Here is a 13606-nt window from a genome sequence, read left to right as displayed (position 1 = left end):
TCTCAGTTTGGATGAGTAAGCACGGACACAGAAGAAGATGAAGATGAAGAAGATGATGATGAAGAAGAGGTGAGGCAAATGTGCCATTGCAGGCAGCAGGAGGCTCGCTCTTTGCAAAACAAGGCCAGACGCAGTCAAAGACTCGCTTTCACGTCATAAGTATGGACGTCCACGCGCATAGAATGCAGCATTGTATCAGCTTCCCTTGCTGTGTGTGCGCGCATGTGTGTGTGTGTGTAGTTGTCGAGTCCAAGTGGCGTGATCAAAGCCGCTACAAACCACCCAGAGAGATCTCCCCGTTCCTCACCCCCTACCCCATCGGGCCTCCCCCTCCTTCCTCCATCTGGCTCTCGTACAAAAAGTTAGAAATTAAAATTCCTTCAGAAAATGTGCAATTCCCAGGAAATAAATACATCGAGGACAGTATGTCTAGTTAATTCATCACAACGTGTCACATACGCTGCAAATGTGCTTCTTGTTTTACTTTGCTGCTTGGAGTGGGAAAATTGTGCTGAAAATTTAGCAGAAATCAAGTTGTTTTTTTTTGTAAATGCTCATATAGTTTCACAAATCTTTGAAAATCCTATAATTTTCAATTTATGTGATTAATATTGTGTTTTCTGTGTGAAAAATTCTGTAAATTTGTGCAAATTTCGTAACCATCCATCCATCCATCATCCATCCATCCATCGCATTATTTTTTTAATTTTAATCTCAAATTTCCAGTTTAAGGGAAGCAATAATAATGATAAACAATTTCTCTGGCTGGAAAAGCACACAAACAAAAAAACAAAACAGGAGAACAAGAATAATTTTGTCCTTGTTTTATTCGTTGCAAAATCCAATATCACATCTTACCCCGTTTAGTGTGACAACTAACCCATTGGTGGGGCAACATGTCACATGTTCACTCCCTCTATTTGATGGCTTATAACTCTGAACTGACGCAAAGTATGAAAATGACATGAGTACCAAAATTGTACCCAAGACTTTGGTCTTTCCTCTGGTTTACGTTTTGTTTTATATTATGATGTATTGATTCCAAGCAATATATAAAAGTATAAAAAGTGATACAACTAGCCCCGGTCTCCCCTATACATTTTTCTAAATGTACTGTAAAAAGTGTGTAATTTTTTGTAAATATTTTTTGTAAATTTTGTGAGTTTTGAAACATTTTGTATGGAGCCATTAATAATTTGATTCTTGCCTGGTATGTTACAATTAATTGCAAAACTAATAAAGTGGTTCCTTGAACAAATATTGAACAAACAACACAGATTGGAACAGGGCCTTATGAATGATAAAAATACAAATACACAATAATTCATACAAAAAAACAGTGATGATTTGTTTGACACTGTTTTTACACCGGATGCCGTTCCTGACACAACCTACCCATTTGATACCATGGCTTGCTATTATAGGGCACTGATCTGTAATCAAACCTGTGCCAACTGCACGAAAAGCAGCAGCAAGTACTTGACTATCACACTATTCGGTCACACACAATGAAGCATGACCATTGGCATTACTATGAATGCTTGTCATTCAGCATTCATAAATGCGCCGCGACAGAATGCTCAGCCAATCGGTTCGTTGGCTACTTTAGAATGACCGATCTGATTGGACTCGCTCGGGGTTTTTTTTGTGATAACCCCCTCCTCGCTCCCCCACTCAGCTGTGAACCCTGAAGGGCTCTGGTGCACTATGGGACGGGTTTGCAACATAATGGGCGACAGCAGGAGACGGCCGCTCTGGCAATATCGCCATGCCAAATGCGCACACAAACACACACACACACACACACACACACACACACGCATACACATACAAAGAAAGAAACAGCGTGATCTCTGCCACAAAGCCAAGTTGACACACATCAAAAACTCCCACATAAAAAAAAACAAAAACATGTTGACTTGCACATACATACAAAACACGCACATATTGTACATATGCACTAGGGCTGGGAATCTTTGACTGTCTCACGATTCGATTATGTTGGGTCTGCGATTCGATTCAGAATCGATTTTCGATTCTCGATTCAAACGATTTTCGATCCAAATTATTTGATTGACAAATGATTTCTGCTTCAATTTACAGATATGCACAACATTGTCATGATCTACTCCAGTCTGCTTTGCAAGACAAAATGACAAATAGAGACATTAATGTTTTGTATTGTAAGTGCCTTTTTCCACAAAAACAGCATGTGGGCTACAACTGCCTTTTCCCCTTCTTCATTTCTAATTTAAATAAAATCGATTTTTGGATATTAATATCGATTTGATTCAATTAATAAATGAGAATCTCAATTCTTTTACGAATCAATTTTTTGGCACACCCCTAATATGCACACACAAGCCTGAACCGAGCATCCTTACATTGCAGGTTCACATAAATGCCAGCATCCACTCACTCGCACAACACGCATGCACAACTTTGACGCCAAGTGGCAACAGTTTGCGACGCCATTTTGAACAAGGCTAATCTCAACAAGTGTGTGTGTCTATGGAAATATGAATGTCATGTAACCAGAAGCTAAGGAATGATCCGGGAAGAAACAGAACCTCCAATGTTCCACCGCCCGGCTCCCTCCCCTTCCCTACTCTCCAGCAGCTGAATGGCGAAACGTGTCTGCGGCCATTCTGCTCGCGGGTAAAACAAGGAGACTTTTCACACGCATCACCACGCTCCATTCAACTTATATCACGTATTGGAATATCAATCTCAAAAGTTGATTCAATAGAGTGCCAAAAAAAATGTTCCAGGCTGAGAGGATGGACAAACATAAGAATTAAAGCTACAGGTGGAATTTAAACACACACTGGTTAATTTGGCATCTCCCAAATAATTTGGAAATTCAGCTCCGGAAGACGGTAGCAACATGAAATTTGGTAGGTATGTCTATCATGAGTAAAACTGAAAATAAGTCTCAAGGACCAGTGGCCAAAAACGTCCACTCTTAACTGTTTACAATATGTGCTGCTGTTTCCATTAGCAACAGAGTTCAAATGAACACGGCAGGTAACTCTTTAATGTTGCTGTGTAAACAACAGCGACATCGTTACAATTACAACTTGCTTATTTAACAGAGTCAAAAGACTGGGCTTTTATTGGAGGGAGGCCTTTAATTGACTTTGTCTCGTGTTTTTAATAACGTGCACTATATTAACCATTGATCCTCACCTTTGGTTGCTCAACCCTGATCGAAAAGAAATTGTACGGGAAAGACACAAATCAATTTGCAGAATCATTTATTTACTTAACTGCCAATCGGAGAGGCATCAGTGAGGAAGGCAGGTCACACTGCACACAATATTTGGAATAACCTTAAAGAATGTTTCTTATAAATTGCAAGAGATAAGCAAAAGTGGAGTTTAAATGACTTTCTGATTCAGCAGGTGCTGCTGTTTGGGTTAACAAGAGTTCAAATCTCTTTTGTTCTTGGACTGAAATTACAGTATTACACTTACACTACTTTTTCCTAAAGTGAAAAAAAGTGGCTTCTATTTGAGGGAGGTATTTAAATTTCCCATGAGGCATAGCATCAGACACTTTTTGACCACCACTACTGAAGATTTTGAAACCTTCTGTGGAATGTTTCTGCACATCGGTAGGTGCTGCTGCCCGCTATGTGTCTATGAAGTGAAGTAATTTCGCTCATTTCCTCTTTTCTCAAAAGGAAATAGGAGGTGTCAAATTGAGGGAGGCCTTTAATTTTTCAAACTTAATTGAATGATGCTCCCACCATCTAGTGAGGTGACACCTGCTCTATAAAAGTAAATCATTACAGGAATCCTTTCACACTTGAATTCACCTCTGATACTGTTTACGTACCTCGATAGGTGCTGCTGTTTTGGTCAGCAACTATGAGTTCAATCAGACTCTGTCGTGTCCCCAGGGTGTCTGTGAAGTGACACCAACTTTTTGTTCTTTCTAACATCAAAAAGGAGCCATCTAGGGAGGCATTTATTTTACTGCAGTTGATGGCGAGCTTAAGGAAACGGGTTCAGTGCTTCTGTGGTTGCTGGTGTTTTTGTCAGCAGCAGAGTTCAAAAGGCATCAGTGTTGTCTCGCTCTTTAACCACAGTCTAAGAAATTGACAGAATTACATTCACAAGATCTTTTTGTGTGTGAAACTGTGTGAACAATAGCATCTTCATGAGATAATTACACTGGAATGTCTTTCATTTCTTAAAGAAAAAAGGAGACTCTTATTAGAGGGAGGTGTTTTGTGTCTTGAAAAAAAAAATTCCCCTCCATGGATAGGTTTAGTTGCTGCTGTTTTTGTCAGCAACGAAGCTCAAACAACCTCAGCAGTTAATGCATTCAAAATGCCTAATTACAGTTACTACCATATTTTTTTATAACTGAAAAAGATCATCTATTTGAGGGAGGCATTTAATTTTCTCAGATGGAGGATGTGTGAGCAACAAGGTTCATACAATGATAAAATGATTGCCTGCTTTTTCTACTTTTTTTTTTTTCTGAGAGCATGGGGGGGGGGTTATTTGAGGGAGGTGTTTATATTTCTAAAGTGGAACAACCCATCATCGACCACTTTTTGACCACCCTTACTGCAGGATGGGAATCCTGAGGATAGATAGATAGATAGATAGAACTCACATTATTGATTTATCTACTCATAAAAAGTTGATGTGTTGTACTTTCACGGACCTGGGATCAGTCTATTTCTTGGGTCAATCTGGTCAAGACACGTATACGTCCATACTACACTGCAACATTGCAAGTTTAGCGGTTTTAACACGTTTGCTTTGTTTTCTGCAATCGCTTTCACGTGGATGTCATTTACACGCAAAAAACATGCACATTGTTATATTTCTGTTTGCACCTTATACATAGCTTCCACAGTGGGGGGGGGACGCTCCAAGTCAAGCGCAACTAGACACGTTTCCAACCAAAGCGCTTACCTTGGCCGAGTCCCGCGTGCACGAACCCCAGGACGAGGAGGAGGAGGAGGAGGACGCCCGGCGTGGCGCACATCCACCGCCCGCATCCTACTAGTCCACTTCTCCCCATGTCCACGAGAACAAACTCCTCTGTCAGTCCACGGGAAAGAAAACAACACAGAAAAAAATAAATACAAATGAAATAAAAAAAAATAAAAAAAAAGAAAACAAAAAAAATCACAGCTCTCCCCACGTCAAGCAGACAAAAATCAATAGAGGTGTATTTTCTAATCCTGGAGTCCCGAGAAGGTTTCTGAAGCGGGTGGGTGGGGGGGGGATGTCCCTTCCCTTCACGCGTGTCTGCGCGCGGCCGAACTGAGCGCGGCTGCTGCCTTGCTTGCTGCTCGCGGATCCACGCACACTCCGGGCGAGAGAGAGAGCGAGTGAGAGAAAGGAGCGAGAGAGCGGCGCCTCCGCCCTCTGCGTGCAATTCTCTGCATCCAACACTTGTAATGTTCCATTCTTAACTATGAAAATGGGCTATATCACATTCAAATTGGACTCAACGTGTGATTAACATGAAATACGATGCACCTTTCCCTATCTCATTGCATCTTTTAAAAGACTCGTGAATTGTACTTTATGTTAAACTTGTTTACATTATGTTTTTTGTTATTATGACTTATTTGAGGCGCGTGCAGCACACGTGGAGCGTGTGTGCGTGCAGCTTGACTGACTGACGACTGCCCCCTCACGGCCAGCACCGGGACACAATTCCACACGTAGACGTGCGTGACCCGGCATCCTTAATTACACGTTCTGTGAACTCTCATCATCTAATCCATTGCATGAATTCAGCCTTAATTCAGGTCATAATGACCATATTTTTAAATGACACTGTCAGAAAGGTGCTGATTAAGTTGTAGAAATGTCAAGTGAGATTTATTTATATAGCCTTTCATCAAAAGAGTCTCAAAGGCCCCCAATTGACAAAAAATCATTCTGAAAGACAAGTGAATACCCAATTCGGTGGGTAATAAGCAAACTTTCAAAAGGGATCACAATTCCAGATTGGCCAAGCTGCCTGCAATAGATGCTGAGTGGACAACAATTTATCACGTGATGCTGTGCAACGTTAATTTAAACAGCAGGAGACACCAGTTAATGGAATTGAAGCGCTGCATCTACAGTAGACGCCTCCAGGGAAGTAGTTCTTCTCGGATGAAGCATACATCCTCTACGCTACAGCAACACCCTCACAACACTCATCTCCCACTTAGCCTTCAGGAGAAGAGGGGGTAAGACAGGTGACTGAATAAAATGCTAACATTCAAACATTTGGTATGCTAACATGTAGAAATATAGCAACTTGAGCGCAGACAGGTGCAGACATTTGCTAAAATTAGATACAATGAAAACTTAATGACATAATGTGAAAACATGCAACATGAAATTGGATAAAAGTGACGAGCATGCTATTGTCACGGTTGGTGGGTGCGGAGTGAATGTGGTGGAAGGACCCAATGGCGGAGACAATGCGGGGAAACTTGACTGAGACGACGTGGGGAAACTTGGCTGGGCTGGACAGGACAAGACAAGACAAGGCAAGGCAAGGCAAGGCAAGACAAGACACTAACATGACGTGACGTGACAAAACAGACCGGAGCACAAAGCAACCTAACCGGGACAATGCTCCCTCACGGAGGGAACACACAACACAGACTAATGCTGCATTCGAGGATGGTCGGAAGTCGGATATATCCGAGTTGAATCTTCCCAGTTCCGACCTCAAAGCGTTCGAGGTGAAAGTAAACAACCAAAATGGCGGATAGTGATAAATTGGTTTTTATTTCGGTCGTCAAAACTCAATTTGACCTCCAGAAAACTTACCTTTTTGCAATTTTGCTTCATTTATTGTTTTAATCTTATTTCATAAGCATTCCATACAGTTAAGTAGTTGACCGTATAATTTCATGCAGAGATATAGTGGATATACTGTCACGTACTTTGCATTGCATGAAGTTATGGTGAATATTTATTAATGAAGAAAGCGATCTAGTTTTATACTCGAGTAAATTTCGTTTTGTCATCCAGAGTGACGTCACATTGTAGTCCGCCGGTGAAGTCGGGGTCCTTGTTTTTTTCCGACTTTCGCGAGTGGAATTTCCGAGTTCAAGGGGGCGTTCCCGGACGCACTTCCTGGTTTGAACTCGGATATTTTCGACTTCCGGCCATCCTCTAATGAAGTAAAAATACACTACACTAACGAGACGCTAACACTGTACACCTGGGGAACACAGCAAGCAGAGGGCACTAGTTGGCAACACACACTGGGAAGGGAAGACACACGCAGGTGGACAAGGTTAACGATAACGAGACTAGGGGAGACAAACCGGACAAAAGATGACATGAACACCCAAAAACTAAACAAAACCCCAACCCCACCGAATTGAAACATTACAGCTATTAATCGCTATTCTAGCATGTCATACATATTAGCAACTTGAAAATTGTAACATTACAATAGGCATGCAAACATGTCGCTAGATATCAAAATCTGGAAACTAAACAAAATTTTGCGTACCTCTAATGAGACATGACTTTTAATTTTTTTTTTTTTTTTTTGGCGATGCTTATTCCAAAAACAAGGAGCTGTCAAAGTGGATCAGTGCATATTTTGCATGAGCTCCCTTCTCAATGATGTTTCTGCACAGTCATTTTGTTGCAGCCTGGCCCGGGCATCATGCATTGTAAATGGCCGTAGTAAAATATGCACTGGCTGCCATTTGTCATCGCGGCAGCCCCCGCGAGCTCTGCACACCACCACCGCAAGTCGCGGCGACCCGGCGGGACCCGTAAAAGCCTTTTTATGCTGCCACTTTATTGGGAATGGGGAAAGCAATAAGTTACACGGGAAACATATGGAACGCTCAGATATGGATCAGCACTCAGCCCTCATGAGCGTTCAGTGCCAACGGGGGAGTTCGCGGTTTGCTTGCGACACTTGTAATTCGCTTAGTTCACATTGGCGCAAAAATATTGGTTTCATTACACGGGTGGAAATATAAAACCTTCAGTCAAATTTCCCTGGCAATGCTGTTTTACACCCAATACTACTCACAAAAGGCTAACAGCTAGTATGCAAAAACACAGCATGCGAGTAACCTGTGAGGACCTACTGTATGTAGTTCACATGGAAAGATCTCATGCCTCAGTGGATATGTACAATGATAACACACTAACACTTCCTTTGCTACCATACAGCAAGACAGCAAGTGGAACGGATAAAGTGCTAAGGTAGATTCATAAGAATTATAAATCGTACCCTGCATTTAATTACTGTAGTGGTTCAGAAAATGGATGGATGGATGGATAATTAATGAGCCTGGATAAAACGCAAATACTGACATACCAACTTACAGCAAGACAGCTACTTAGGCACAGAAAGCCAGACCCATAAGGATTATACATCAAACCCCGTAGACAGATACGATTAAGGGAGACTTAATAAGACTTGATAAAATGCTAACGTGCTAATAATTAGTGTGCTAACATATGGCAAGATTATGATAGCAGCTTTAGCAAAGAAAGGCAACCACATAAGATTACACATCATTCCAAGTAATTGGTGTTATTTCAAAAGGTTAGTGAGACTGGACAAAATATTAACACACTAACAACTGGTATGTTAATATGATTATACAGTATGATAAATACTAAAATAGCAACCGTAGAAAGGGAGATCCATAGAGATTAAATAAAATGTTTCCTGCAGTCAGGTGCTATTTCAAAGGGCTAATGAGAATAGCTCAAATGCTAACACTAGCAGGTACGATTTCAAAATGCTAGTAGGCTAAGACTTGATCGGCCTAGAATCCTAAGATGCAAACAATTGGTACATGCAAATTGCTAATGTCATTATATCTTAAATAACAATAAAACAGAAATTTAAGGAGAAATCCATTGGTATTGTTACAAAACATACTATAATCAGGTATTACTTCAAAGGGCTAGCAAGACTAAATCAGATACTAGCTTGCAATAAGATGTTTTGCTAACAATGACAGGCTACTGCTAGTTAGTAACTTGAGTACAGAGAGGCACATTGTTCCCTGTGGTCAGGTACATTTTATTCGTAAAAAGGTTCGTTATTGGATGAAAGAATGACATGTAACATTTTTTAAGCTAACGTATAGCAAGACAGAAGCAACCAGGTTTCCGTGGCCAGTCGGGATGAGCTTACGTTTGCTCGTTATGTAACAACCCTGCTTTAATCATCGAATAGACGGGGACAAATAATCACATCTACAACTTTCCGTCCTTGCACGTCGACACGTGAGTGGATTAGCGGCCCAGGTGGTCCATGTCGATGTTGAGAGGGGGATTTACTTGAAAAATGAGACGGAAAAGCCAGTCGTTTAGCGCCTCACCTCAAGCAAACAAATGAGGAAAAATGGTGCGGTATCAATCATTTGATGGATTTGAGTGCTTTGGCAGACGCTCGTCTGACAGACAGACAGACAAGGGACATGTAGAAAAGTCATCTAATTGAATTGTTTCCTGTGGGACACAACCATACACACACACACATATAAATATACTCACGCACACAGACATACACACCCCTACACACACGTACACGGGAGGATTTAGCATTGAGAACAAAACATCACGGCGGCGATAAATTGGATTGAAAAATCCCTTGCAGCATGTGACCTCAAAAGGGAGGAGTGCACATTTCACATCAAAATAATGCGCCGCTAATTGCATTTGTTTACATAACGGGACAATCTGCAAAATGGCTGGGCTGCATTCGAGACTGATTCATCTCAGATACGTCAAGTGGTTAATAAACGGGTTTTTTTTTCTTCACATGCATCTGCTTGACTTCCGGTTAAAATTGAGATGAAAGTCAGATGACAAACCATTCAAATCAACATTTCTGCATACAAGTAGGACTACTTTGGAATACTGCTATGCACATGTTACTAGTGAGGAAAAACTGTGTATGACTCATTGACAAGAGTGAGAAACAACTTGTATATGCACTAACACTAGAGATGTGCTAGATGTTTACAAAAAAATGTGTTACTAGTAATACTAGTAGCAGGCAGACACACTTGTATGATACTTCCTAATATAATATGAATGGACGCACCTGAATATGTTTAGCCAATGCGCGACTTGTCATTTGACATGACGCCACAGCACCATGCCTCTGATTTGCTTTTATCACCCTAATGGAATACAGCCCAACATGTAACCATTATAATGGGAGTTTAACCAAATTGTTTGCCGTCCGCGTGGGAATGCACACATCTCCGCCTTGATCCACTGTTTTTGTTCTATTAGAGACTGATTCAATTCTAGATATCCACTGGCAGCATCAGGACAAGAGGCAATTTCCAAGCCTTTGTTGCGCTACAAATCAAATCAAGTATCCCGTTGAATGTAATTCCCCAAACATTCTCCGGAGGATTGAGCCGCAGGGTTTTTCCTTTCTTAATGGCAGCCCAGTAATAGTGTGCGGCGATGTAGATAAACTGCAGCGTTAATGTAGCATACGATTATGGTTTTAAGAAACCTCCCCCATGTACAGTGGGAGATATGATAAGGAGGAACATGCAAAGTCAGAAGTAGAGGTGGTCAATTGGACTGTTTTTACCGCATATCCTGGGTAGAAATTCAACAATATGGTACAGTGGTACCTTAACATTTTAATTTGTTCTGTGACTGAGCTATTTATTTACACTTACAGAAAGACACAAAAATATGTGGCTAACTTGCGAGAGCATAGCTGTCTTGTACTCACGACCGTGCAAGTCCATGGCAAAAGTGACACCCGTTTAAAACAGTGGACATAAGTCAGGTTGCCATTCAAATGTTTCCAAATTTTTAAGCGAAATTTGTAAAAATGCGCAAAACGGAGATGCGACTTATGTCCGTTTCTATCCGTGCTTCCCTCACGCATGTAAGTGAAGAGTGCTACAATACAATGAGAGCTAGTGTCAATAAAGCAATATAAAATTGCATTAATGTGTTTTTACTTTTGAGGACTTGGGTTCAAGTCCAGGCTCCTGCCTTCCTGGGTGGAGTTTGCATGTTCTCCCTGTGCCTGCGTGGGTCTTCTCCGGGTACTCCGGTCTCCTCCCACATTCCAAAGACATGCATGGCAGGTTAATTGGGCGCTCTGAATTGTCCCTAGGTGTGCGTGTGAGTGTGCATGGTTGTTCGTCTCTGTGTGCCCTGCGATTGGCTGGCAACCAGTTCAGGGTGTACCCCGCCTACTGCCCATAGCCAGCTGGGATAGGCTCTGGCACCCCCCACGACCCTTGTGAGGAGAAAGCGGTTGAGAAAATGGATGCATGAATGGATGTTTCTTTGTCTCCCCAAACATATCTTACTTTATCATCCGCCCTTTTTGTGACAACAAACGCAGTGTGATGTATCGGTCAAAACGTGCGACATATATCCGGTCTTGTCGTCACTTATTCGCAAAAGCTGTTTCCATAGCCAAAATGTGCATTTTCCTTTTTTTGATACGCTTCAAAATCCACCCCCTCCAAACGTAAAAACTTTTTTTGCGAATTCGGGGCCTTTTTTTTTTCTTTTTTTTTTTCGAATTTCTGGCTTTCCATTCAGTTTCTTTTTCGCAATTCTTGAAAATTTTAATAAAAATAGGTGGATGGAAACCCAAATAGTGGCATTCATTTCAAATACATAACAATTAAAACATAAATGCTGGCTCAAAGAAGAAAATGTAACAGCTGCCTAGAAGTATTGAACATGAAGTCCAGTCAAAAAAAAATAAAATCTTTATGTAGCCCCGTAAGTCTAAACATGACTACTGATTTATATTGCATTTGCGGAATATGAATGACACAGAAAAATACAATTGTTTTTATTAATCTTAGGGAGCAGACATTTTGCCTTGTCCTGCCACTTGCTGTTGACTGAGAATGACATCATAGTGCTTAAGGGCTCAGCTTGCGAAGGTCACATGATCAAACCCAGAAAACAGTTGAACTGTGACAGTTGTTAGTTACCTATGTTACAATCAAAACAATAACGGTGGATCACACCAATAACCTTAATTAAAACATGGCTTTCAAAGAGTAACAACTGGGTCCTGTGTGTAGCTTGGAATCATCTCCCCATGTTACCACGAAGCGAAGATTGGTCGCGATGAGACGAGGCGTTGCCACAATAAATGCCGAGCGACCGGTTGGCGTCTTGCCAAATTTCCCCAGAGAAATCCTCCTGCGCCTTAACAAATGACACTTCACTGCCAACGAATCCCTCAAACGGTCACCCACCTCCGCTGCAGGGAGACTTTCAACTTTAAAAATGCCGCGCGAGGGCCGTGAGGCGGAATTAGGAGAAGAAGCAACAATAACGCGACGGGATAATGCAACGCCAACACCGGCGGCCCCTGACAGACGCAGATGCGTTCCGTGAGCCGCGAGCAGATAAGCAATTAATTCCAGTCCCTCTTCCTAGGTGTTAATTCTGCGGCAATCAGCCCGAGTGCTTTTTGATTAGCTCATTATTACCTCGCGCACACTCCTGGAAGCTCAAGTCACATTTAATTAGCACTGCCAACCCAGTGGTGACCAATATTGCTGCAATTAAATCATTACGAAACGGCTGCGGTGGTGGCAGCGGAATCCTCGTTAGGATACGAACATGTTATGAATTTGGAAATTATGGCCAAAAATAAAATTGTACTGTGGAGATCTGCTGGAGACAAATCACGAACATGTTGTACCTTAACACGAAAATACAATAATAGGCTACTAATCACTAATCTTTCTAGCCAGCACATGTTCCTCCGCTCCCCTTGGGTTTCTATGCCCCACTTTCTGATTGTACCATCATTGGCTGCCTTTTAAATGGCTGTTTCATGCACTCATTGGACAGCCCAGTGATTGATAACAACGGTACGCTTAGCTGAGGTTGAGGGGGGGGGATGAGGGAAAATAGAATATAAAAGAATATTTTATTTTTAAAAATTCTTAAAGAAAAAAAAGAGGGTCGTACCAAATTAAATTCTGAAATTTAAGGTGGGAATTATATCCATCAGTCATGTTTGATAAAATTCAAAAATATTTACTCATGATTTTTGTATTTGTGTGAATGTACTCTTTTGTACTATTTTTATATTATTGAACTTAATAGATATTCTATGTTTATATACTAAAATATTTAATTAATGTAATTTAAAATAATTACATGTAATGTGCACACTCATTTGAATATAATTTGTCTATATTTTTGTAGCACAACACCACTGAATTAATTTAAAATCTGTTGTTTTTTTGGTGGTGGGATCTTTGACTCATTTAGCCATTTTTCAGCAATAAGATATTTTATCTTTTAAGCTGAAACGTATTATTTTTTCATGTACAATAAATACCTTTAAAACACATTTTGCCACTTGCTGTCGACTGAAAATACCATGTGCTCAAGGCTCAGGTAACAACCAATCATAGCTCAGTTTGTGAATGTCACATGACCCAACCCAGATGAGCTGTGATTGGTCGTTACCTAAGCTCTGAGGGTACCCGTGATGTCATTTTCTGTCAACAGCAACTGAACTGCAGGTAAAATGTGTTTTTAAAGGTGTTAATTATACATAAAAAATAATGAAGTTATTAAATTAATTATAGACAAAATAAAACTTAATACTGAAA

General features: G+C 40.9%; 1 protein-coding gene across 4 annotated transcripts in view; it reads right to left on the bottom strand.

Moving 5' to 3' along the window:
• Positions 1 to 13606, bottom strand: part of LOC144018751 (netrin receptor UNC5C-like) — a 316561-nt gene that overhangs the window by 194697 nt on the left and 108258 nt on the right. For all 4 annotated transcript variants that reach the window (XM_077521273.1, XM_077521274.1, XM_077521276.1 and 1 more), the window contains one exon: positions 4935 to 5063. In XM_077521273.1, coding sequence (XP_077377399.1) covers positions 4935 to 5063 — 129 coding nt within the window. The remainder of the gene's footprint in view (positions 1 to 4934; positions 5064 to 13606) is intronic.

Source organism: Festucalex cinctus, chromosome 5 (genome assembly GCF_051991245.1).
Source record: "Festucalex cinctus isolate MCC-2025b chromosome 5, RoL_Fcin_1.0, whole genome shotgun sequence".
In the NCBI taxonomy this organism is placed as follows: domain Eukaryota; kingdom Metazoa; phylum Chordata; class Actinopteri; order Syngnathiformes; family Syngnathidae; genus Festucalex; species Festucalex cinctus.
The sequence above is the reverse complement of the archived record's forward strand: the minus strand, read 5'-3'. Positions and strand labels throughout refer to the sequence as shown.